Below are 23,663 nucleotides of genomic sequence, written 5' to 3' on the forward strand. Positions count from 1 at the left end.
TCTTGCACCAGAGGAACGGGTTCATCCCTCTGCATTAATGGCCTCCCCCGGAACCAAAATGGACCCTCTTGAACGGGTTCATCCCTCTGCATTAATGGCCTCCCCTGGAACCAAAATGGACCCTCTTGAACGGGTTCATCCCTCTGCATTAATGGCCTCCCCTGGAACCAAAATGGACCCTCTTGCACCAGAGGAACGGGTTCATCTCTCTGCATTAATGGCCTCCCCTGGAACCAAAATGGACCCTCTTGCACCAGAGGAACGGGTTCATCCCTCTGCATTAATGGCCTCCCCTGGAACCAAAATGGACCCTCTTGCGCCAGAGGAACGGGTTCATCTCTCTGCATTAATGGCCTCCCCTGGAACCAAAATGGACCCTCTTGCACCAGAGGAACGGGTTCATCTCTCTGCATTAATGGCCTCCCCTGGAACCAAAATGGACCCTCTTGCACCAGAGGAACGGGTTCATCCCTCTGCATTAATGGCCTCCCCTGGAACCAAAATGGACCCTCTTGCACCAGAGGAACGGGTTCATCCCTCTGCATTAATGGCCTCCCCTGGAACCAAAATGGACCCTCTTGAACGGGTTCATCCCTCTGCATTAATGGCCTCCCCTGGAACCAAAATGGACCCTCTTGCGCCAGAGGAACGGGTTCATCCCTCTGCATTAATGACCTCCCCTGGAACCAAAATGGACCCTCTTGCACCAGAGGAACGGGTTCATCCCTCTGTATTAATGGCCTCCCCTGGAACCAAAATGGACCCTCTTGTGCCAGAGGAACAGGTTCATCCCTCTGCATTAATGGCCTCCCCTGGAACCAAAATGGACCCTCTTGTGCCAGAGGAACAGGTTCATCCCTCTGCATTAATGGCCTCCCCTGGAACCAAAATGGACCCTCTTGCGCCAGGGGAACGGGTTCATCCCTCTGCATTAATGGCCTCCCCCGGAGCCAAAATGGACCCTCTTGCGCCAGAGGAACGGGTTCATCCCTCTGCATTAATGGCCTCCACCGGAACTGAAATGGACCCTCTTGCGCCAGAGGAACAGGTTCATCCCTCTGCATTAATGACCTCCCCTGGAACCAAAATGGACCCTCTTGTGCGCCAGAGAAACGGGTTCATCCCTCTGCATTAATGGCCTCCCCCGGAACCAAAATGGACCCTCTTGCGCCAGAGGAACGGGTTCATCCCTCTGCATTAATGGCCTCCCCCGGAACCAAAATGGACCCTCTTGCGCCAGAGGAACGGGTTCATCCCTCTGCATTAATGGCCTCCCCCGGAACCAAAATGGACCCTCTTGCGCCAGAGGAACGGGTTCATCCCTCTGCATTAATGGCCTCCCCTGGAACCAAAATGGACCCTCTTGCGCCAGAGAAACGGGTTCATCCCTCTGCATTAACGGCCTCCCCTGGAACCAAAATGGACCCTCTTGCGCCAGAGGAACGGGTTCATCCCTCTGCATTAATGGCCTTCCCTTGAACCAAAATGGACTCCAGAAAAATGGAGTTTGACTCCGAGAAGAGAAACTTCCCAAGTTGAAGTTATTCGTCCCAAGTACTTCATTGACTTCATTGGGTCTTTACCAAAGGGTTATGGTCACGGATCTACAACCCTTACTGGCACATTCCCATTCCATTGGAGGGTAAATATGGTCTATGGTGATATTTGTAGGACATTTTTAAAGGAAGAACCTATTGGTGGGGGAATTTGTGGACAACGAGACTCTGGGGGGCTTCATAGATGCCACGTCTATAGTTTGGGAACAATGTCGGGACCTGGCCAAGGCCAAAGTTGGGTGTCTTCTTTAAAACATTGTCTTTCTAGATTCAAATTCAGCAGGGGCTTTTCCTGCCACGTGGGGACAACCCCTCAAGATGCACCGGGGGGGGAGAGTTAGGCATGGGCTAAGAAAATCAGGAGCTGAACTTGTAATCGTTACAGACTTTATTTCAGATCGTCCCTGCCGCACCCTGGGTGTTGGGCTGCTCTCCTAACTGGTCATTTGTTTTCTTTCAGATCCCACCCACATCAGGGTAATTGGTTCTCCCATGGGCATTGGGCGAGGCGGAGAGTAGAAGTGACCCAAACAGAGTGGAGCTTTTCCTTCCCAAGGAGAAATACAAAGATGGAGGGGGGTCAGGGCTTACTAGTGGTTCCATTTGTGCCAAGCAGCTCAATATACGGGTGTATCTACCCCATCAACTGGGGAGTGGGCTGGATATATTCAGTTTGGGCAACCAAAATGCCATTGGAAATGCCTTATTAGTGTGGGAAAGGCCAAGGCCAAGTTAATGAGTTGGCTGGCCTTGACGTTGCAGTTTGATAAGGGGTGGTTATAGGTTGAAGTTGTGGTTCTAGATGATGGACATGGGACCACCATCCCAGAAGTTGACTCAAATGACTGGAAACCAAAACTGGGGTGTTTTTATTAAATTGAGATCTCCTAATAAAATCACCATTTTCAGGTTCCACCATCAGAAGTTCCCCTGGGTGCTGCCCAACCAAAAGTGAGGAGATGGATGTTGAGTTGGGCCAATGACTGGTTCCTGATTGGACCGTGCCCCTGAGTGATGTAGAGAAATAAAAACATACACTTTGCTCACCACTTATTATTATTATTAATGAGATACATGGGCTCAGAACACTTACGGATGCCCACCTATCCGTGCCAACACCCCCGTGCCCCCGAGTGCCAACACCCCTGGCACCAGAGTCCCAAAGAAAGAAACCAAAAGTGCAAAGACAGGAAAGAAAATGGCACCATATCAATATTCATTACATGTGTCCCATTGTGGGTCCAGTGTGGGTTTGTGGGTTGGTCCTGATTGTGAGTGGGATCTTGGTTTGGGGGTTAATTGTTTTTCTTAATGGGATCTCCTTTTGTGGGTTGACCCTGTTTCTGAGTGGGATCTTGGTTAGTGGGTTGGTTCTGATTCTGAGTGGGATCTTGGTTTGTGGGTTGGTTCTGATTCTGAGTGGTATCTTGGTTTGTGGGTTGGTTCTGATTCTGAGTGGGATCTTGGTTTGTTGGTTGATTCTGAATCTGAGTGGGATCTTGGTTTGTGGGTTGGTTCTGACTCTGAGTGGGATCTTGGTTTGTTGGTTGATTCTGAATCTGAGTGGGATCTTGGTTTGTGGGTTGGTTCTGACTCTGAGTGGGATCTTGGTTTGGACCTTGAGGTTTACTGGATTTCATGTCATCGTAATAGGCGCCTGCTATGTTTTTAAGAAAGTCCAAAAACTCTACAAACTCCATTGGCTTCTGGTTCTTTGTGTTCTTGTATTGTAGAAGCATCTCCTTGGCTTTAGGGTGGTTGGGATCCTGGAGAAAAGAAAGAACATCCATGTTACTGAGCATTGAATCAGTTGAATCAGACATCGGGGAAGGTTCCATACATCCAAGATGAGCAGATCTGCCCTTTGAAGCCATTTCTGCCCAACAAGATGGACATCCCCTTGGGCTCCTACAAGGGGGTTCTCATAGTCTAACCCTATAATTATCCAGTCAGGTCTAGGTGCCCCTTGGGTACTGACTCTACAACAGGAAACTTGCCCAACCATTGGGTACATCCCCCAACCAGACTCACTGGGGCCTCCTACCCAAGGATCCTTCCCTACCTTGATGGTTCCCAAACAGTGGATTGGCCTCCTAGAGAAACCTAGAGCCTTGGTCGGGGACCAGACTAAATGCTGCCAGTTAGGGTGAAATTTGGGTGAAATTTGGGAATTTGGGAAATTTTCATTTTATCATCTCCTAGTGCATAATTTTTACTGGCCCGGTGGCAAATCTATAGATGCATCACAGTGGCGGGGACGGGTGACCAGCCAGGCAGTTTTGACCTGGACAGCCCTACCAAAAACTGGCCTATCAGGATCAAAACCATACAGGTGGCAACCCTAGTACCAGGGGCTCAGCTCTCTCAGAAGCGGTACCTTAACAGATTCCACAAACTCATTCTGGATCAGGTTCTGGAACTCCTCAGGGCTCAGCGTGTCCTTGGGAGAGCTCTGGCTGCTGTAGATGGTGAAGGTTTCAATGGACCCTTGGACGGCTGCGAGAAGCTTGGCCATGGCTGATTGGGACCCTGCAGGCAATAAGACAGTTTGTGATTGGTGGGTCAGGGAGTAAAGGGAATGGTGATTGGGTGGGATACACAGCATTAGTCAGATGTTTGGGTGGGGATGGAGGAGAAGGTTGGGTTGAGGGAACAGTAACTCAGACTATTGGGGGGCACCAACAGCCAGCGCCATCTGAGAGCGGGGAAAGTAATATCTATTGATACCTGGTGGAACCCTTACATGATCAGCATGTCCGCAAAATGTAAAGAGAACTTATGGGGCTGTTCCTGCTGAATTGTGCTTAGTACAGGGGAATCCCTATGTGAAATAGTTTTATGGTATCTCTCTGTACAGGCTATGAGCAAACTTAGGGGGCTGTTCCTGCTGAATTGTGCTTAGTACAGGGGAATCCCTATGTGCCATAGTTTTATGGTATCTCTCTGTACAGGCTATGGGCAAACTTAGGGGGCTGTTCCTGCTGAATTGTGCTTAGTACAGGGGAATCCCTATGTGCCATAGTTTTATGGTATCTCTCTGTACAGGCTATGGGCAAACTTAGGGGGCTGTTCCTGCTGAATTGTGCTTAGTACAGGGGAATCCTTATGTGCCATAGTTTTAAGGTATCTCTCTGTACAGGCTATGGGCAAACTTAGGGGGCTGTTCCTGCTGAATTGTGCTTAGTACAGGGGAATTCCTATGTGCCATAGTTTTAAGGTATCTCTCTGTACAGGCTATGGGCAAACTTAGGGGGCTGTTCCTGCTGAATTGTGCTTAGTACAGGGGAATCCCTATGTGCCATAGTTTTATGGTATCTCTCTGTACAGGCTATGGGCAAACTTAGGGGGCTGTTCCTGCTGAATTGTGCTTAGTACAGGGGAATCCCTATGTGCCTTAGTTTTATGGTATCTCTCTGTACAGGCTATGAGCAAACTTAGGGGGCTGTTCCTGCTGAATTGTGCTTAGTACAGGGGAATCCCTATGTGCCATAGTTTTATGGTATCTCTCTGTACAGGCTATGAGCAAACTTAGGGGGCTGTTCCTGCTGAATTGTGCTTAGTACAGGGGAATCCCTATGTGCCATAGTTTTATGGTATCTCTCTGTACAGGCTATGAGCAAACTTAGGGGGCTGTTCCTGCTGAATTGTGCTTAGTAAAGGAGAATCCCTATGTGAAATAGTTTTATGGTATCTCTCTGTACAGGCTATGAGCAAACTTAGGGGGCTGTTCCTGCTGAATTGTGCTTAGTACAGGGGAATCCCTATGTGCCATAGTTTTATGGTATCTCTCTGTACAGGCTATGGGCAAACTTAGGGGGCTGTTCCTGCTGAATTGTGCTTAGTACAGGGGAATCCCTATGTGCCATAGTTTTAAGGTATCTCTCTGTACAGGCTATGGGCAAACTTAGGGGGCTGTTCCTGCTGAATTGTGCTTAGTACAGGGGAATTCCTATGTGCCATAGTTTTAAGGTATCTCTCTGTACAGGCTATGGGCAAACTTAGGGGGCTGTTCCTGCTGAATTGTGCTTAGTACAGGGGAATCCCTATGTGCCATAGTTTTATGGTATCTCTCTGTACAGGCTATGGGCAAACTTAGGGGGCTGTTCCTGCTGAATTGTGCTTAGTACAGGGGAATCCCTATGTGCCATAGTTTTAAGGTATCTCTCTGTACAGGCTATGGGCAAACTTAGGGGGCTGTTCCTGCTGAATTGTGCTTAGTACAGGGGAATCCCCATGTGCCATAGTTTTATGGTATCTCTCTGTACAGGCTATGAGCAAACTTAGGGGGCTGTTCCTGCTGAATTGTGCTTAGTACAGGGGAATCCCTATGTGCCATAGTTTTATGGTATCTCTCTGTACAGGCTATGGGCAAACTTAGGGGGCTGTTCCTGCTGAATTGTGCTTAGTACAGGGGAACACCTACCTTGTTCAGTTGTTTCTGAGTTTTCTTTCGGGGCCCCACACAGAGACTCGCCTTCCTTGGATTTCACAGATTCATAATAAGCCGCTGCTGCATTTTTAAGAATACCCAAAAACTCTTTGAAATCCACTGGCTTATCACATTGTGTAGATTGTAGAATCACCTCGATAATTTCAGGGTGATTGGAACCCTAAAGAAAAGAGCCAATAGGAATGTATCACTGCATTGATCCTTTCCGACCCAGTGACTAAAGGGCAAGTAAATCCAGTTTATTACTTTGTACATAGCAAAGGGCTTGTTGGATCTGCCCCAGTTTCCCTCAGGTACTTACCTTTTGCTGAATTTTTGACTGTAATTTCAGCAATACGGACAATTGAATTATTGTATATTTTTGGAAAATGTTGTGCATTTTTGTGCACCCACTGGGGGGCAGCGTACCCTGCCCTCTGTGCTTAATATGGGAATTGCCACTGGTGAAACTAAGGGAGGAGCTGCTGATTATACTGTAACTGGGAACACCAGCCCTGTAGTGGGAACCTTCCCTTGCCTTGTCCTTAGTGCTCTGTATAATTACAGCCTGTGCTCCCTCATCCCTAGATAGCAATTAAGGGGGAGAGAGGAGAGATGGTAGAGAGCAGAGAGGGGAGGGGGAGAGAGGAGAGATGGGAGAGAGCAGAGAGGGGTGGGACTGGAGAGATGGTAGAGAGCAGAGATAGGAGGGAAAGAGAGGAGAGATGGTAGATAGCAGAGAAGGGAGGGGGAGAGATCGTAGAGAGCAGAGAGGAGATGGGGAGAGAGGAGAGATGGTAGAGAGCAGAGATGGGAGGGGGAGAGAGGAGCAACGGTAGAGAGCAGATAGGGGAGGGAGAGGGAGGAGAGATGGTAGAGGGTAGAGAGGGGATGGGGAGAGAGGAGAGATGGTAGAGAGCAGAGAGGGGGGCTGAGAGAGGAAAAATGGTAGAAAGCAGAGAGGGGAGGGAGAGAGAGGGGAGATGGAAGTGAGCAGAGAAGGGAGGGGAAGAGAGGAGAGATGGTAGAGAGCAGAGATGGGAGGGAGAGAGAAGAGAGATGGTAGAGAGCAGAGAGGGGAGGGAGAGAGAGGAGAGGAGAGATGGTAGAGAGCAGAGAGGGGATGGAGAGAGAGGAGAGATGGTAGAGAGCAGAGAGGGGAGGGAGAGGAGAGATGGTAGAGAGCAGAAATAGGAGGGCAAGAGAGGAGAGATGGTAGAGAGCAGAGAGGGGATGGGAAGAGAGGAGAGATGATAAAGAGCAGAGATGGGAGGGGGAGAGAGGAGAGATGGTAGAGGGCAGAGAGGGGAGGGAAAGAGGAGAGATGGTAGAGGGCAGAGAGGGGAGGCTGAGAGAGGAGAGATGGTACAGAGCAGAGAGGGGAGGGGGAGAGAGGAGCGACGGTAGAGAGCAGATAGGGGAGAGAGAGAGAGGAGAGATGGTAGAGGGCAGAGAGGGGATGGGGAGAGAGGAGAGATGGTAGAGAGCAGAGAGGGGAGGCTGAGAGAGGAAAAATGGTAGAGAGCAGAGAGGGGAGAGATGGTAGAGGGCAGAGAGGGGAGGGAAAGAGGAGAGATGGTAGAGGGCAGAGAGGGGAGGCTGAGAGAGGAGAGATGGTACAGAGCAGAGAGGGGAGGGGGAGAGAGGAGCGACGGTAGAGAGCAGATAGGGGAGGGAGAGAGAGGAGAGATAGTAGAGAGCAGAGATGGGAGGGAGAGAGAAGAGAGATGGTAGAGAGCAGAGAGGGAGAGAGAGGAGAGGAGAGATGGTAGAGAGCAGAGAGGGGAGGGGGAGAGAGGAGAGATGGTAGAGAGCAGAGAGGGGAGGGAGAGGAGAGATGGTAGAGAGCAGAGATAGGAGGGCAAGAGAGGAGAGATAGTAGAGAGCAGAGAGGGGATGGGGAGAGAGGAGAGATGGTAGAGAGCAGGGATGGGATGGGGAGAGAGGAGAGATGGTAGAGAGCAGGGATGGGATGGGGAGAGAGGAGAGATGGTAGAGGGCAGAGAGGGGAGGGAAAGAGGAGAGATGGTAGAGGGCAGAGAGGGGATGGGGAGAGAGGAGAGATGGTAGAGAGCAGAGAGGGGAGGCTGAGAGAGGAGAGATGGTAGAGAGTAGAGAGGGGATGGGGAGAGATGGTAGTAAGCAGAGAAGGGAGGGTGAGAGAGGAGAGATGGTAGAGAGCAGAGAGGGAAGGGAGAGGAGAGATGGTAGAGAGCAGAAATAGGAGGGCAAGAGAGGAGAGATGGTAGAGAGCAGAGAGGGGAGGCAGAGAGAGGAGAGATGGTAGAGAGCAGAGAGGGGAGGGAGAGAGACGGGAGATGGTAGAGAGCAGAGAAGGGAGGGGGAGAGAGGAGAGATGGTAGAGAGCAGAGAGAGGATGGGGAGAGAGGAGAGATGGTAGAGAGCAGAGATGGGAGGGAGAGAGAGAGAAGAGAGATGGTAGAGAGCAGAGAGGGAGAGAGAGGAGAGATGGTAGAGAGCAGAGAGGGGAGGGAGAGAGAGGAGAGATGGTAGAGAGCAGATAGGGGAGGGAGGGAGAGGAGAGATGGTAGAGAGCAGAGATAGGAGGGCAAGAGAGGAGAGATGGTAGAGAGCAGAGAGGGGATGGGGAGAGAGGAGAGATGGTAGAGAGCAGGGATGGGAGGGGGAGAGAGGAGAGATGGTAGAGGGCAGAGAGGGCAGGGAAAGAGGAGAGATGGTAGAGGGCAGAGAGGGGATGGGGAGAGAGGAGAGACGGTAGAGAGCAGAGAGGGGAGGCTGAGAGAGGAGAGATGGTAGAGAGTAGAGAGGGGATGGGGAGAGATGGTAGTAAGCAGAGAAGGGAGGGTGAGAGAGGGGAGATGGTAGAGAGCAGAGAGGAGAGGGAGAGGAGAGATGGTAGAGAGCAGAGATAGGAGGGCAAGAGAGGAGAGATGGTAGAGAGCAGAGAGGGGAGGCAGAGAGAGGAGAGATGGTAGAGAGCAGAGAGGGGAGGGAGAGAGACGGGAGATGATAGAGAGCAGAGAAGGGAGGGGGAGAGAGGAGAGATGGTAGAGAGCAGAGAGAGGATGGGGAGAGAGGAGAGATGGTAGAGAGCAGAGAGCAGAGATGGGAGGGGGAGAGAGGAGAGATGGTAGAGGGCAGAGAGGGGATCAGGATAGAGGAGAGATGGTAGAGAGCAGAGAGGGGAGGCTGAGAGAGGAGAGATGGTGAAGAGCAGAGAGGGGATGGGGGAGAGAGGAGAGATGGTAGAGAGCAGAGAAGGGAGGGGGAGAGAGGAGAGATGGTAGAGAGCAGAGAGGGGAGGGAGAGAGAGGAGAGATGGTAGAGAGCAGATAGGAGAGGAAGAGGCTGAGAGAGGAGAGATGGTGAAGAGCAGAGAGGGGATGGGGAGAGAGGAGAGATGGTAGAGAGCAGAGAAGGGAGGGGGAGAGAGGAGAGATGGTAGAGAGCAGAGAGGGGAGGGGGAAAGAGGAGAGATAAGAGGGGCGGAGGAGGTGGGAGGGGGAGAGAGGAGCAAACTGAGCAGACTTGTTCTGTGCCCTGAAGGATATTTCTGAGAGAGGAAGTCTGACACAGAGGAACATGTGACACAAAAGGAGAGAAGAAATCCTGTGTTTCTTTTGATAGAGGACTCAGTGCAGCGTTTCTGTGAGTGCTTATGGCTGTATTTACATAGACCTTTTTTGACAACGCTTCTGAGAAACCTCTGACTGCTGGCTTGCCCTTTGCTATGCCAGAAAGTGAGTCTGGTTAGGTAACGCTGCAGGAAGCTCTGGTTTCCATGTGGCCATGTTGGCCAGGTAGATTTTTTTTCCAATTAAAGTAATTTCTGCCCAACGAGATAAATAGACCCTTGGTCTTCTAAAAGGGGGCTCTCATATTCTAACCCTTTAATTATCCAATCAGTTATCTGTACTGTTGGGTGCCACCTGGGTCTACAACAAGAAAGTTGCCCAATCACTGGGGTGCATCCCCTAACCAAACTCTCTCACTTGGGCCCCCTACCCAAGGATCTTTCCCTACATCAGTGGATCCCACACTATGGGCTTCCCTCTTAGAGGAGCCTAGAACCCTGGCTGGGTCCTTCCATAGAAACTCATGGCAGCCCAGTTAGCATCAGATTTGGTCTGGAAACTACTCTAGATATTCTTGGATCTCTGAAGAAAAGGCTAAAACAGGGTTATTTGCATATGTGCATAACTGTGTTACTAATGAAGGGCCTCAAAGGGTGAAGAAGTTAGAAAACCAGTGGCCTCCATGCTTGGGAGATGTCCCAGCAGGACCTCCATCACAAACCCTTGTTCTCCCCCATGGTTGCCTTGCCCAATAAAGTGCCAGCTTTGGGAACATTGAAGGTGCAACTGTGCCAGGGGCTGAGCTCTCTCAGTACCAGTACCTTAGCAAGATCTGCAAGCTCCTTCTGGACCAGGTTCTTGAACTCCTCAGGGCTCAGTGAGTCACAGGGGGAGCTCTGGGCGCAGTGGCTGGTGAACGTTTCAATGCTTCTTTGGAAGGCTATGAGAAGCTTAGACATGGCTGGTTCTGATCCTGCAGGCAATAGAACAGTTGGTTATTGGTGGGTCAGGGAGTACTGGGAATCCAGCCTGGGGGGGCATTCGGCTCTCTATACAGGGTATGAGCAGACTGAGGGGGCAGTTCCTAATCCATTGCCCTCAAGTCTACCAGTGACGAGTTTCCCATTCACAGGGTCAGACCGTCCCAATAGGGTGGCCACCTTTTTAGAAGAAATTTATTGGCCAGCAGGGGGCAGTGACATAGGCGGGTAGCCCATGACTTCAAAGGGGGTGGTTGATGACAAAGGGGGTGGAGCTATGACATCACTGACAACCAGGAGGATCGGGGAAAAGAAAAAAGGCTACGTTTCTACTATATTCTGGATCAGGGTCTTAATGGGGGCGGTTGCCATAGTGACAACCCAGAATCCATCACTTCACAATGGAACGACTAGAGGAAGGGTCTGTGTTACACTGTGAGCCTAAAGGGGTGGGGAACGGGCCCCGGAGAGCCCGGGCAGAGCATCATGGTTCCCTTTCAGTCTGTGCCATCCCTACTGAGTAAGCTGGCGTCAAAAAGGAATATTTACCCTTTAATTTGAATTAACCCACAATGGAGGGAGAAGGGAAACCAGCAGAATAATAAGTATAGCCAATAATATTCAAACATAAACTCCACACTAACCAGTCATCCCAACCCTTCCCTAGGAACTGGCACCCTAGCAACCAGATAGCAGTACAGACAGCAAAAAGCTGCTAGAGGCTGAGACAGAAACAAAAATTACAACTAAAAGGTAAAGTTTAACTTCCCCTTTAAATGCTGCTACAGAGGTTCCCCATAGGCAGAGAGAAGGCGGTACCGTACCTGTCACAGTGCGGCGACCCAATGTACTGAGATACGAGCGGCTTTTGTGCTGCACCCAAACCAGATACAGCAGGTAGGTCACTGGGTGCCCTTTATATATACAGATTGGGGTGTCACCCTATTGGCCCACACCCAGGGTCCCTAATCCCCGCCCCTCCCCCGCAATTAGCCTGGAATGGCCCTACCTACCTACCTCTGTATCAGTAAGTGGGGAATGGGCTCAGTTAGGGGGAAAGGCTGGCCCAGTTGGGATTGGTTACACTGGGGAAGGGGCAGTTAAGGGGGGGTCACTATATATAAATATATAAGGGGGGGCAGTAATGAAATAGAGAAAGTACAGGGAAGAGCGACTAAGCTGATAAAGGGAATGGGCTCAGTTATGGGGAAAGGCTGGCCCAGTTGGGATTGGTTACACTGGGGGGGGGGGGCAGTTAAGGGGGGGTCACTATATACAGTGGAGGAAATAATGATTTGACCCCTCACTGATTTTGTAAGTTTGTCCAATGACAAAGAAATGAAAAGTCTCAGAACAGTATCATTTCAATGGTAGGTTTAACAGTGGCAGATAGCACATCAAAAGGAAAATCGAAAAGATAACTTGAAATAAAAGATAGCAACTGATTTGCATTTCATTGAGTGAAATAAGTTTTTGAACCCTCTAACAAAAAAAGACTTAATACTTAGTGGAAAACCCCTTGTTTGCAAGCACAGAGGCCAAACGTTTCTTGTAATTGATGAGCAAGTTTGCGCCCATTTTAGGAGGAATGTTGGTCCCACTCCTCTTTGCAGATCATCTCTAAATCCCTAAGGTTTCTGTCTCTGTGCAACTCTGAGCTTGAGCTCCCTCCATAGGTTTTCTATTGGATTAAGGTCCGGAGACTGACTAGGCCACTCCATGACCTTAATGTGCTTCTTCTTGAGCCACTCCTTTGTTGCCTTTGCTGTATGTTTTGGGTCATTGTCGTGCTGGAACACCCATCCACCACCCATTTTCAGTTTCCTGGCAGAGGGAAGGAGGTTGTCGTTCAGGATTTCACGATACATGGCTCCGTCCATTTTCCCGTTAATGCGAATAAGTTGTCCTGTGCCCTTAGCAGAAAAACACCCCCAAAGCAAAATGTTTCCACCCCCATGCTTGACGGTGGGGACGGTGTTTTGGGGGTCATAGGCAGCATTTTTCTTCCTCCAAACACAGCGAGTTGAGTTAATGCCAAAGAGCTCTATTTTGGTCTCATCAGACCACAGCACCTTCTCCCAGTCACTCACAGAATCATTCAGGTGTTCATTGGCAAACTTCAGGCCTGCACATGTGCCTTCTTGAGCAGGGGGACCTTGCGAGCCCTGCAGGATTTTAATCCATTGCGGTGTAATGTGTTTCCAATGGTTTTCTTGGTGACTGTGGTCCCTGCTAATTTGAGGTCAGTAACTAACTCCTCCCGTGTAGTTCTAGGATGCTTTTTCACCTTTCTCAGAATCATTGACACCCCACGAGGTGAGATCTTGCGTGGAGCCCCAGAGCGAGGTCGATTGATGGTCATTTTGTGCTCCTTCCATTTTCCAACAATCGCACCAACAGTTGTCACCTTCTCTCCCAGCTTCTTGCTAATGGTTTTGTAGCCCATTCCAGCCTTGTGCAGGTCTACAATTTTGTCTCTGACATCCTTGGGCAGCTCTTTGGTCTTTCCCATGTTGGAGAGTTTGGAGTCTGCTTGATTGATTGATTCTGTGGACAGGTGTCTTTTATACAGGTGACTAGTTAAGACAGGTGTCCTTAATGAGGTTGACTAATTGAGTAGAAGTGTCTAACCACTCTGTGGGAGCCAGAACTCTTAATGGTTGGTAGGGGTTCAAAAACTTATTTCACTCAATGAAATGCAAATCAGTTGCTATCTTTTATTTCAAGTTATTTTTTCCATTTTCCTTTTGATGTGCTATCTGCCACTGTTACACCTACCATTGAAATGATACTGTTCTGAGACTTTTCATTTCTTTGTCATTGGACAAACTTACAAAATCAGTGAGGGGTCAAATAATTATTTCCTCCACTGTATAAATATATAAGGGGGGGCAGTAATGAAATAGAGAAAGTACAGGGAAGAGCGACTAAGCTGATAAAGGGAATGGGCTCAGTTATGGGGAAAGGCTGGCCCAGTTGGGATTGGTTACACTGGGGGGGGGGGGGCAGTTAAGGGGGGGTCACTATATATAAATATATAAGGGGGGGCAGTAATGAAATAGAGAAAGTACAGGGAAGAGCGACTAAGCTGATAAAGGGAATGGGCTCAGTTATGGGGAAAGGCTGGCCCAGTTGGGATTGGTTACACTGGGGAAGGGGCAGTTAAGGGGGGGTCACTATATATAAATATATAAGGGGGGGCAGTAATGAAATAGAGAAAGTACAGGGAAGAGCGACTAAGCTGATAAAGGGAATGGGCTCAGTTATGGGGAAAGGCTGGCCCAGTTGGGATTGGTTACACTGGGGGGGGGGGGGGGCAGTTAAGGGGGGGGTCACTATATATAAATATATAAGGGGGGGGGCAGTAATGAAATAGAGAAAGTACAGGGAAGAGCGACTAAGCTGATAAAGGGAATGGGCTCAGTTATGGGGAAAGGCTGGCCCAGTTGCGATTGGTTACACTGGGGAAGGGGCAGTTAAGGGGGGGTCACTATATATAAATATATAAGGGGGGGCAGTAATGAAATAGAGAAAGTACAGGGAAGAGCGACTAAGCTGATAAAGGGAATGGGCTCAGTTATGGGGAAAGGCTGGCCCAGTTGGGATTGGTTACACTGGGGAAGGGGCAGTTAAGGGGGGGGGGTCACTATATATAAATATATAAGGGGGGGCAGTACGTTACACACACTGGGTAGCTGTGAGTGCTGAGTGATTTCTATTGGTCCTTTTCTCACTGTAATTATCTTTTATAGCTAATTAAACATGCCGAGGGATTAATAATAAGTGAGGGGCGAGTTTATTGGGTGCCAGTAGATTTACATGTCATCCATAATTAATGAAATTGATACCATGAAGTAACTGATTAATGACCCTGTTGCTAGGAGACTAATCCTAACTAATTATTAGCAACAGATCACAGGGTGCATGTCCTGAGCCGCGGCCCCTGTTTATTTGGGTTACGGATACATTCTAGGAATAGACTCTAAGGTGATTGGACCAGAACATGGCCGGGATCCTACCCCCCCTTATATATTTATATATAGTGACCCCCCCCCCCAGTGTAACCAATCCCAACTGGGCCAGCCTTTCCCCATAACTGAGCCCATTCCCTTTATCAGCTTAGTCGCTCTTCCCTGTACTTTCTCTATTTCATTACTGCCCCCCCTTATATATTTATATATAGTGACCCCCCCCCTTAACTGCCCCCCCCCAGTGTAACCAATCCCAACTGGGCCAGCCTTTCCCCATAACTGAGCCCATTCCCTTTATCAGCTTAGTCGCTCTTCCCTGTACTTTCTCTATTTCATTACTGCCCCCCCTTATATATTTATATATAGTGCCCCCCCCTTAACTGCCCCCCCCCCCCCAGTGTAACCAATCCCAACTGGGCCAGCCTTTCCCATAACTGAGCCCATTCCCTTTATCAGCTTAGTCACTCTTCCCTGTACTTTCTCTATTTCATTACTGCCCCCCCCTTATATATTTATATATAGTGCCCCCCCCTTAACTGCCCCTTCCCCAGTGTAACCAATCCCAACTGGGCCAGCCTTTCCCCATAACTGAGCCCATTCCCTTTATCAGCTTAGTCGCTCTTCCCTGTACTTTCTCTATTTCATTACTGCCCCCCCTTATATATTTATATATAGTGACCCCCCCTTAACTGCCCCCCCCCAGTGTAACCAATCCCAACTGGGCCAGCCTTTCCCCATAACTGAGCCCATTCCCTTTATCAGCTTAGTCGCTCTTCCCTGTACTTTCTCTATTTCATTACTGCCCCCCCTTATATATTTATATATAGTGACCCCCCCTTAACTGCCCCCCCCCAGTGTAACCAATCCCAACTGGGCCAGCCTTTCCCCATAACTGAGCCCATTCCCTTTATCAGCTTAGTCGCTCTTCCCTGTACTTTCTCTATTTCATTACTGCCCCCCCTTATATATTTATATATAGTGACCCCCCCTTAACTGCCCCCCCCCCAGTGTAACCAATCCCAACTGGGCCAGCCTTTCCCCATAACTGAGCCCATTCCCTTTATCAGCTTAGTCGCTCTTCCCTGTACTTTCTCTATTTCATTACTGCCCCCCTTATATATTTATATATAGTGACCCCCCCTTAACTGCCCCTTCCCCAGTGTAACCAATCCCAACTGGGCCAGCCTTTCCCCATAACTGAGCCCATTCCCTTTATCAGCTTAGTCGCTCTTCCCTGTACTTTCTCTATTTCATTACTGCCCCCCCTTATATATTTATATATAGTGACCCCCCCTTAACTGCCCCTTCCCCAGTGTAACCAATCCCAACTGGGCCAGCCTTTCCCCATAACTGAGCCCATTCCCTTTATCAGCTTAGTCGCTCTTCCCTGTACTTTCTCTATTTCATTACTGCCCCCCCCTTATATATTTATATATAGTGACCCCCCCTTAACTGCCCCCCCCCCCCCCAGTGTAACCAATCCCAACTGGGCCAGCCTTTCCCCATAACTGAGCCCATTCCCTTTATCAGTTTATTACCCACAGTACCCTGAGCTCCTCCCCCATTAGGGCTTTGCACAGTGCGGTCCCATTAAGGATATAATTGGCTGCCTGTTGTTGAATCCCGGGTACATACCGTACATACTACACACACAATCTGACAGTTTGTTGATCTCTCCCTGCACGGTGACACATGGGGGTGGAAATAATTATCCTGTATAATTTTGTTTATGCCCTTATTGTAAGGAAATTAGCCCTGTGTGACTTCCCGGCACATCCCTTCCCCTCAGCGACACGGCACCCCGGGTACTTACTGTACATACGGAGACTCAGCACAAAGTGCACCCTGATACTTACTGTACCCTGATACTTACTGTACCCTGATACTTACTGTCCCCTGATACTTACTGTACCCTGATACTTACTGTACCCTGATACTTACTGTCCCCTGATACTTACTGTACCCTGATACTTACTGTACCCTGATACTTACTGTACCCTGATACTTACTGTCCCCTGATACTTACTGTACCCTGATACTTACTGTCCCCTGATACTTACTGTCCCCTGATACTTACTGTCCCCTGATACTTACTGTACCCTGATACTTACTGTACCCTGATACTTACTGTACCCTGATACTTACTGCACCCTGATACTTACTGTACACTGATACTTACTGTATCCTGATACTTACTGTACCCTGATACTTACTGTACACTGATACTTACTGTATCCTGATACTTACTGTATCCTGGTACTTACTGCACCCTGATACTTACTGTACCCTGATACTTACTGCACCCTGATACTTACTGTACCCTGATACTTACTGTACCCTGATACTTACTGCACCCTGATACTTACTGTACCCTGATACTTACTGCACCCTGATACTTACTGTACCCTGATACTTACTGCACCCTGATACTTACTGCACCCTGATACTTACTGTACCCTGATACTTACTGTACCCTGATACTTACTGCACCCTGATACTTACTGTACCCTGATACTTACTGTACCCTGATACTTACTGTACCCTGATATTTACTGTACCCTGATACTTACTGTACCCTGATACTTACTATACATACTATCTGATTGTGATCTCTGAACAAACTTTCAAATAACTTGCCCCTACAGATGTCAGACTCACAGGCCAGTAATTGTCAGATTGGGGTTCAGTTAAATGCAATTTATAAAAGGGGAAACAGATCTTTTATATTTAATATTGATATTGACTGGGGGCATAGCCATTCCCTTCCATTCCCAGGTGCCCTCAGCCATGTGACTTGTGTTCTGATAAACTTCAGTTACACTTTACTGCTATGCTGCAAGTTGAAGTGATTTCACCCCCCCCCCCCACACCTTCCCCCCCAGCAGCCGATCAGCAGAACAATGGGCAGGTAACAAGATAACAACTCCCTGACACCTCTGCTAAAGGATTCAGCTGCCTGAACTGCTAGTGGGTAATATTTCTATATACAGTATATATATAAATAGATATAATATATATACACACAGTACGCACTTCTATTAACAATTACTCTAGATCAGTTGTAAGAATACCTGGTGATCCAGTGGTGTTCATTAGAATCAGAATCAAGCAATAGCAGGAACTAGGAGGCGAAACCGAAGTTGGGCACTGAAAACAAGCACAAGCGCCTTTAAATATTTGAATTTCGCGCCTTGTGCGATGACGTCATGCGCGCGCCGGTCTTAAAAGGAAGAGCGCGTACCTTCACGCGCCAGAGAGGCAGGAGGCGCGCATCGGCGCACACGAAGCAGGGGGCGTCCCCGCCTGGAGAACACCACTGGACCACCAGGTATTCTTACATCAGTGCTGTCCAACTGTCCACACAGTCAAAGTATGGCACACACAGGCAGGGTAGGGCAGGCAGAGTATGGAACACACAGGCAGGGTAGGGCAGGCAGAGTATGGCACACACAGGCAGAGTATGGAACACACAGGCCAAGTATGGCACACACAGGCAGGGTAGGGCAGGCAGAGTATGGCACACACAGGCAGAGTATGGAACACACAGGCCAAGTATGGCACAAACCAGCCAAGAATGGCACACACAGTCAAAGTATGGCACACACAGGCAGGGTAGGGCAGGCAGAGTATGGTACACACAGGCAGGGTAGGGAAGGCAGAGTATGGAACACACAGGCAGGGTAGGGAAGGCAGAGTATGGGACACACAGGCCAAGTATGGCACAATCCAGCCAAGAATGGCACACACAGTCAAAGTATGGCACACACAGGCAGGATAGGGCAGGCAGAGTATGGCACACACAGGCCAAGTATAACACAAACCAGCCAAGAATGACACACACAGTCAAAGTATGGCACACACAGGCAGGATAGGGCAGGCAGAGTATGGCACACACAGGCAGGATAGGGCAGGCAGAGTATGGCACACACAGGCAGCATAGGGCAGGCAGAGTATGGCACACACAGGCAGCATAGGGCAGGCAGAGTATGGCACACACAGGCCAAGTATGGCACAAACCAGCCAAGAATGGCACACACAGTCAAAGTATGGCACACACAGGCAGGATAGGGAAGGCAGAGTATGGCACACACAGGCAGGATAGGGCAGGCAGAGTATGGCACACACAGGCCAAGTATGGCACAAACCAGCCAAGAATGGCACACACAGTCAAAATATGGCACACGCAGGCAGGGTAGGGAAGGCAGAGTATGGCACACACAGGCAGGGTAGGGAAGGCAGAGTATGGCACACACAGGCAGGGTAGGGAAGGCAGAGTATGGCACACACAGGCAGGGTAGGGAAGGCAGAGTATGGCACACACAGGCAGCATAGGGAAGGCAGAGTATGGCACACACAGGCAGGGTAGGGAAGGCAGAGTATGGCACACACAGGCAGCGTAGGGAAGGCAGAGTATGGCACAAACAGGCGAGTAGGGAAGGCAGAGTATGGCAGGTTTTTGCTGTACTACAACCATTAATATGGGTATGGTAATGTGGTTTCAAGTGGGTGCGGTTTCAAAAAGGGGAGTGGTCAAAACTGGCTTCCATTATTGGCCCTCCACCACGTAGGTCGGAAAAATTCCGGCTCTCGGTACCACAGAAGTTGGACAGCACTGCTCTAGATTCTTAGTTCATTATACAGTTATGGGCATAAGTAGTGGCACCCAAAATACATTAAATACCGTGAGAGACTGAGGTTATTTGCAGCTTAAATTAATGTATTTTTGGTGCCACTCTGGCATGGGGCAGGGAGGCAGATATTACAATAGAGTGGGGGGGCAGAGAGGCAGATATTACAATAGAGTGGGGGGGCAGAGAGGCAGATATTACAATAGAGTGGGGGGGCAGAGAGGCAGATATTACAATAGAGTGGGAGGGGGCAGAGAGGCAGATATTACAATAGAGTGGGGGGGCAGAGAGGCAGATATTACAATAGAGTTGGGGGGCAGGGAGGCAGATATTACAATAGAGTGGGGGGGCAGAGAGGCAGATATTACAATAGAGTGGGGGGGCAGAGAGGCAGATATTACAATAGAGTGGGGGGGCAGAGAGGCAGACATTACAATAGAGTGGGAGGGGGCAGAGAGGCAGATATTACAATAGAGTGGGGGGGGCAGAGAGGCAGATATTACAATAGAGTGGGGGGGGCAGAGAGGCAGATATTACAATAGAGTTGGGGGGCAGGGAGGCAGATATTACAATAGAGTGGGGGGGCAGAGAGGCAGATATTACAATAGAGTGGGGGGGCAGAGAGGCAGATATTACAATAGAGTTGGGGGGCAGAGAGGCAGATATTACAATAGAGTGGGGGGGGCAGAGAGGCAGATATTACAATAGAGTGGGGGGGGCAGAGAGGCAGATATTACAATAGAGTTGGGGGGCAGGGAGGCAGATATTACAATAGAGTGGGGGGGCAGAGAGGCAGATATTACAATAGAGTTGGGGGGCAGGGAGGCAGATATTACAATAGAGTGGGGGGGCAGAGAGGCAGATATTACAATAGAGTGGGGGGGCAGAGAGGCAGATATTACAATAGAGTGGGGGGGCAGAGAGGCAGACATTACAATAGAGTGGGAGGGGGCAGAGAGGCAGATATTACATAGAGTGGGGGGCAGAGAGGCAGATATTACAATAGAGTGGGGGGGCAGAGAGGCAGATATTACAATAGAGTGGGGGGGCAGAGAGGCAGATATTACAATAGAGTGGGAGGGGGCAGAGAGGCAGATATTACAATAGAGTGGGGGGGCAGAGAGGCAGATATTACAATAGAGTGGGGGGGCAGAGAGGCAGATATTACAATAGAGTGGGGGGGCAGAGAGGCAGACATTACAATAGAGTGGGAGGGGGCAGAGAGGCAGATATTACAATAGAGTGGGGGGGCAGAGAGGCAGATATTACAATAGAGTGGGGGGGCAGAGAGGCAGATATTACAATAGAGTGGGGGGGGCAGAGAGGCAGATATTACAATAGAGTGGGAGGGGGCAGAGAGGCAGATATTACAATAGAGTGGGGGGGCAGAGAGGCAGATATTACAATAGAGTGGGGGGGGCAGGGAGGCAGATATTACAATACACTGGGGGCAGAGAGGGCAGATATTACAATAGAGTGGGGGGGCAGAGAGGCAGATATTACAATAGAGTGGGGGGGGGCAGAGAGGCAGATATTACAATAGAGTGGGGGGCAGGGAGGCAGATATTACAATAGAGTGGGGGGGCAGAGAGGCAGATATTACAATAGAGTGGGGGGGCAGGGAGGCAGATATTACAATAGAGTGGGGGGGCAGGGAGGCAGATATTACAATAGAGTGGGGGGGGCAGAGAGGCAGATATTACAATAGAGTGGGGGGGCAGGGAGGCAGATATTACAATAGAGTGGGGGGGGCAGGGAGGCAGATATTACAATACAGTGGGGGGCAGAGAGGCAGATATTACAATAGAGTGGGGGGGCAGAGAGGCAGATATTACAATAGAGTGGGGGGGGCAGAGAGGCAGATATTACAATAGAGTGGGGGGGCAGAGAGGCAGATATTACAATAGAGTGGGGGGGCAGGGAGGCAGATATTACAATACAGTGGGGGGCAGAGAGGCAGATATTACAATAGAGTGGGGGGGGCAGAGAGGCAGATATTACAATAGAGTGGGGGGGCAGAGAGGCAGATATTACAATAGAGTGGGGGGGGCAGAGAGGCAGATATTACAATAGAGTGGGGGGGGCAGAGAGGCAGATATTACAATAGAGTGGGGGGGCAGAGAGGCAGATATTACAATAGAGTGGGGGGGGCAGAGAGGCAGATATTACAATAGAGTGGGGGGGCAGAGAGGCAGATATTACAATAGAGTGGGGGGGGCAGAGAGGCAGATATTACAATAGAGTGGGGGGGCAGAGAGGCAGATATTACAATAGAGTGGGGGGCAGAGAGGCAGATATTACAATAGAGTGGGGGGCAGAGAGGCAGATATTACAATAGAGTGGGGGGGGCAGAGAGGCAGATATTACAATAGAGTGGGGGGGCAGAGAGGCAGATATTACAATAGAGTGGGGGGGGGCAGGGAGGCAGATATTACAATAGAAGGGGGGGCAGAGAGGCAGATATTACAATAGAGTGGGGGGGGCAGGGAGGCAGATATTACAATAGAAGGGGGGCAGAGAGGCAGATATTACAATAGAGTGGGGGGGCAGAGAGACAGATATTACAATAGAGTGGGGGGGCAGAGAGGCAGATATTACAATAGAGTGGGGGGGACAGAAAGGCAGATATTACAATAGAGTGGGGGGCAGAGAGGCAGATATTACAATAGAGTGGGGGGGGGGCAGAGAGGCAGATATTACAATAGAGTGGGGGGGGCAGAGAGGCAGATATTACAATAGAGTGGGGGGGGCAGAGAGGCAGATATTACAATAGAGTGGGGGGCAGAGAGGCAGATATTACAATATAGTGGGGGGCAAAGAGGCAGATATTACAATAAAGTGGGGGGGCAGAGAGGCAGATATTACAATAGAGTGGGGGGGCAGAGAGGCAGATATTACTGTGGGGGGCAGAGAGGCAGATATTACAATGGGGGGTAGAGAGGCAGATATTACAATAGAGTGGGGGGCAGAGAGGCAGATATTACAATAGAGTGGGGGGGCAGAGAAACAGATATTACAATAGAGTGGGGGGGCAAGAGAGGCAGATATTACAATAGAGTGGGGGGGCAGAGAGACAGATATTACAATGGGGGGCAGAGAGGCAGATATTACAATAGAGTGGGGGGGCAGAGAGGCAGATATTACAATAGAGTGGGGGGGCAGAGAGGCAGATATTACAATAGAGTGGGGGGGGCAGAGAGGCAGATATTACAATAGAGTTGGGGGGCAGAGAGGCAGATATTACAATAGAGTGGGGGGGCAGAGAGGCAGATATTACAATAGAGTGGGGGGGGGCAGAGAGGCAGATATTACAATAGAGTTGGGGGGCAGAGAGGCAGATATTACAATAGAGTGGGGGGGCAGAGAGGCAGATATTACAATAGAGTGGGGGGGCAGAGAGGCAGATATTACAATAGAGGGGGGGGCAGAGAGGCAGATATTACAATAGAGTGGGGGGGGCAGAGAGGCAGATATTACAATAGAGTGGGGGGGGCAGAGAGGCAGATATTACAATAGAGGGGGGGCAGAGAGGCAGATATTACAATAGAAGGGGGGGCAGAGAGGCAGATATTACAATAGAGGGGGGGGCAGAGAGGCAGATATTACAATAGAGATTATGTGTCCCAGGAAGTAAATCCAAGGGTACCTCAAAGGTTCATTTCTCCAACGAAGAAGAAGATGCACCCCCAGTCCTGGAGAACCCGTTCATGGGATGGAAGCATTCACTGAGGCCTACAAAGCCCAACAAACTCCAACAGGGTATTCGATTGCATATGGACTGCCATTGTGATCTCACTGAGGGATTTGCATCAGTCAAAAAGAGACTGCGACCAATTATCCAGCTGCATAAAGGTCGGGGCAAAAGGTCTGCAAGAAGTTCTAAGCATCAGTGACTAGGAGTGAATTCTTCTCCCACCCCAATGTCTGGTCAACCAAGAGTGAAATATTATAGCCCACCTTGGCTCGCTCATACAAAAAGTTTGGTTGGACTTCAGACTGGATTACTAAGCCCCTAAAAGGGAGGGTTACACTATAGCATGGAGGAGGTGACATTAGAGGCTTTTGGTGAGAAGATACCCAAGGTGGAGAAGCAGCAATAGCTGCAGTAGATATTTCAGGACTGTAGCAGGGAGGAGGTGACATTAGAGGCTTTTGGTGAGAAGATACCCAAGGTGGAGAAGCAGCAATAGCTGCAGTAGATATTTCAGGACTGTAGCACAGAGAAGGTGACATTAGAGGCTTTTGGTGAGAAGATAGCCAAGATGGAGAAGCAGCAATAGCAGCAGTAGATATTTCAGGACTGTAGCAGGGAGGAGGTGACATTAGAGGCTTTTGGTGAGAAGATACCCAAGGTGGAGAAGCAGCAATAGCAGCAGTAGATATTTCAGGATACCCAATGAGCAGATAACATCTCAAACGTTTGGCTAGTTGGAGTTTGTTGGGCTTTGAAGGCCTCAGCGAATGTTTCCATCCCATGAAAGGGTTCTCTAGGTCTGGGGGTGCATCTTCTGAAATGTCCACGGCCTGTGAGGGTCACATGCT

General features: G+C 49.5%; 1 protein-coding gene across 1 annotated transcript; it reads right to left on the minus strand.

The window, feature by feature from the left end:
- Positions 1 to 2,742: 2,742 nt before the first annotated feature.
- Positions 2,743 to 11,418, minus strand: LOC116406949 (putative uncharacterized protein DDB_G0279653). The gene is made up of 5 exons (XM_031892128.1): positions 11,347 to 11,418; positions 10,364 to 10,515; positions 5,980 to 6,166; positions 3,934 to 4,085; positions 2,743 to 3,322 (listed from the first exon to the last, which is right to left on the minus strand). Exons 2-5 carry the CDS (start codon positions 10,499 to 10,501, stop codon positions 2,852 to 2,854), a joined length of 948 nt encoding a protein of 315 aa, XP_031747988.1. The 5' UTR covers positions 10,502 to 10,515; positions 11,347 to 11,418; the 3' UTR covers positions 2,743 to 2,851.
- Between the last annotated feature and the right edge of the window lie 12,245 nt (positions 11,419 to 23,663).

The sequence above is a fragment of the Xenopus tropicalis genome, chromosome 8, assembly GCF_000004195.4.
Source record: "Xenopus tropicalis strain Nigerian chromosome 8, UCB_Xtro_10.0, whole genome shotgun sequence".
NCBI lineage: Eukaryota > Metazoa > Chordata > Amphibia > Anura > Pipidae > Xenopus > Xenopus tropicalis.

Coding starts and splice junctions, on each gene's coding strand:
- LOC116406949 (XM_031892128.1), bottom strand. CDS start 10,501: ATGTCTAAGCTTCTCATAGCCTTCCAAAGAAGCATTGAAACGTTCACC. Junction 4,086..5,979: donor CTCAGAAACAACTGAACAAG/GTAGGTGTTCCC, acceptor TATTGCCTGCAG/GGTCCCAATCAGCCATGGCC. Junction 3,323..3,933: donor AGTTTGTGGAATCTGTTAAG/GTACCGCTTCTG, acceptor TCTTTTCTCCAG/GATCCCAACCACCCTAAAGC.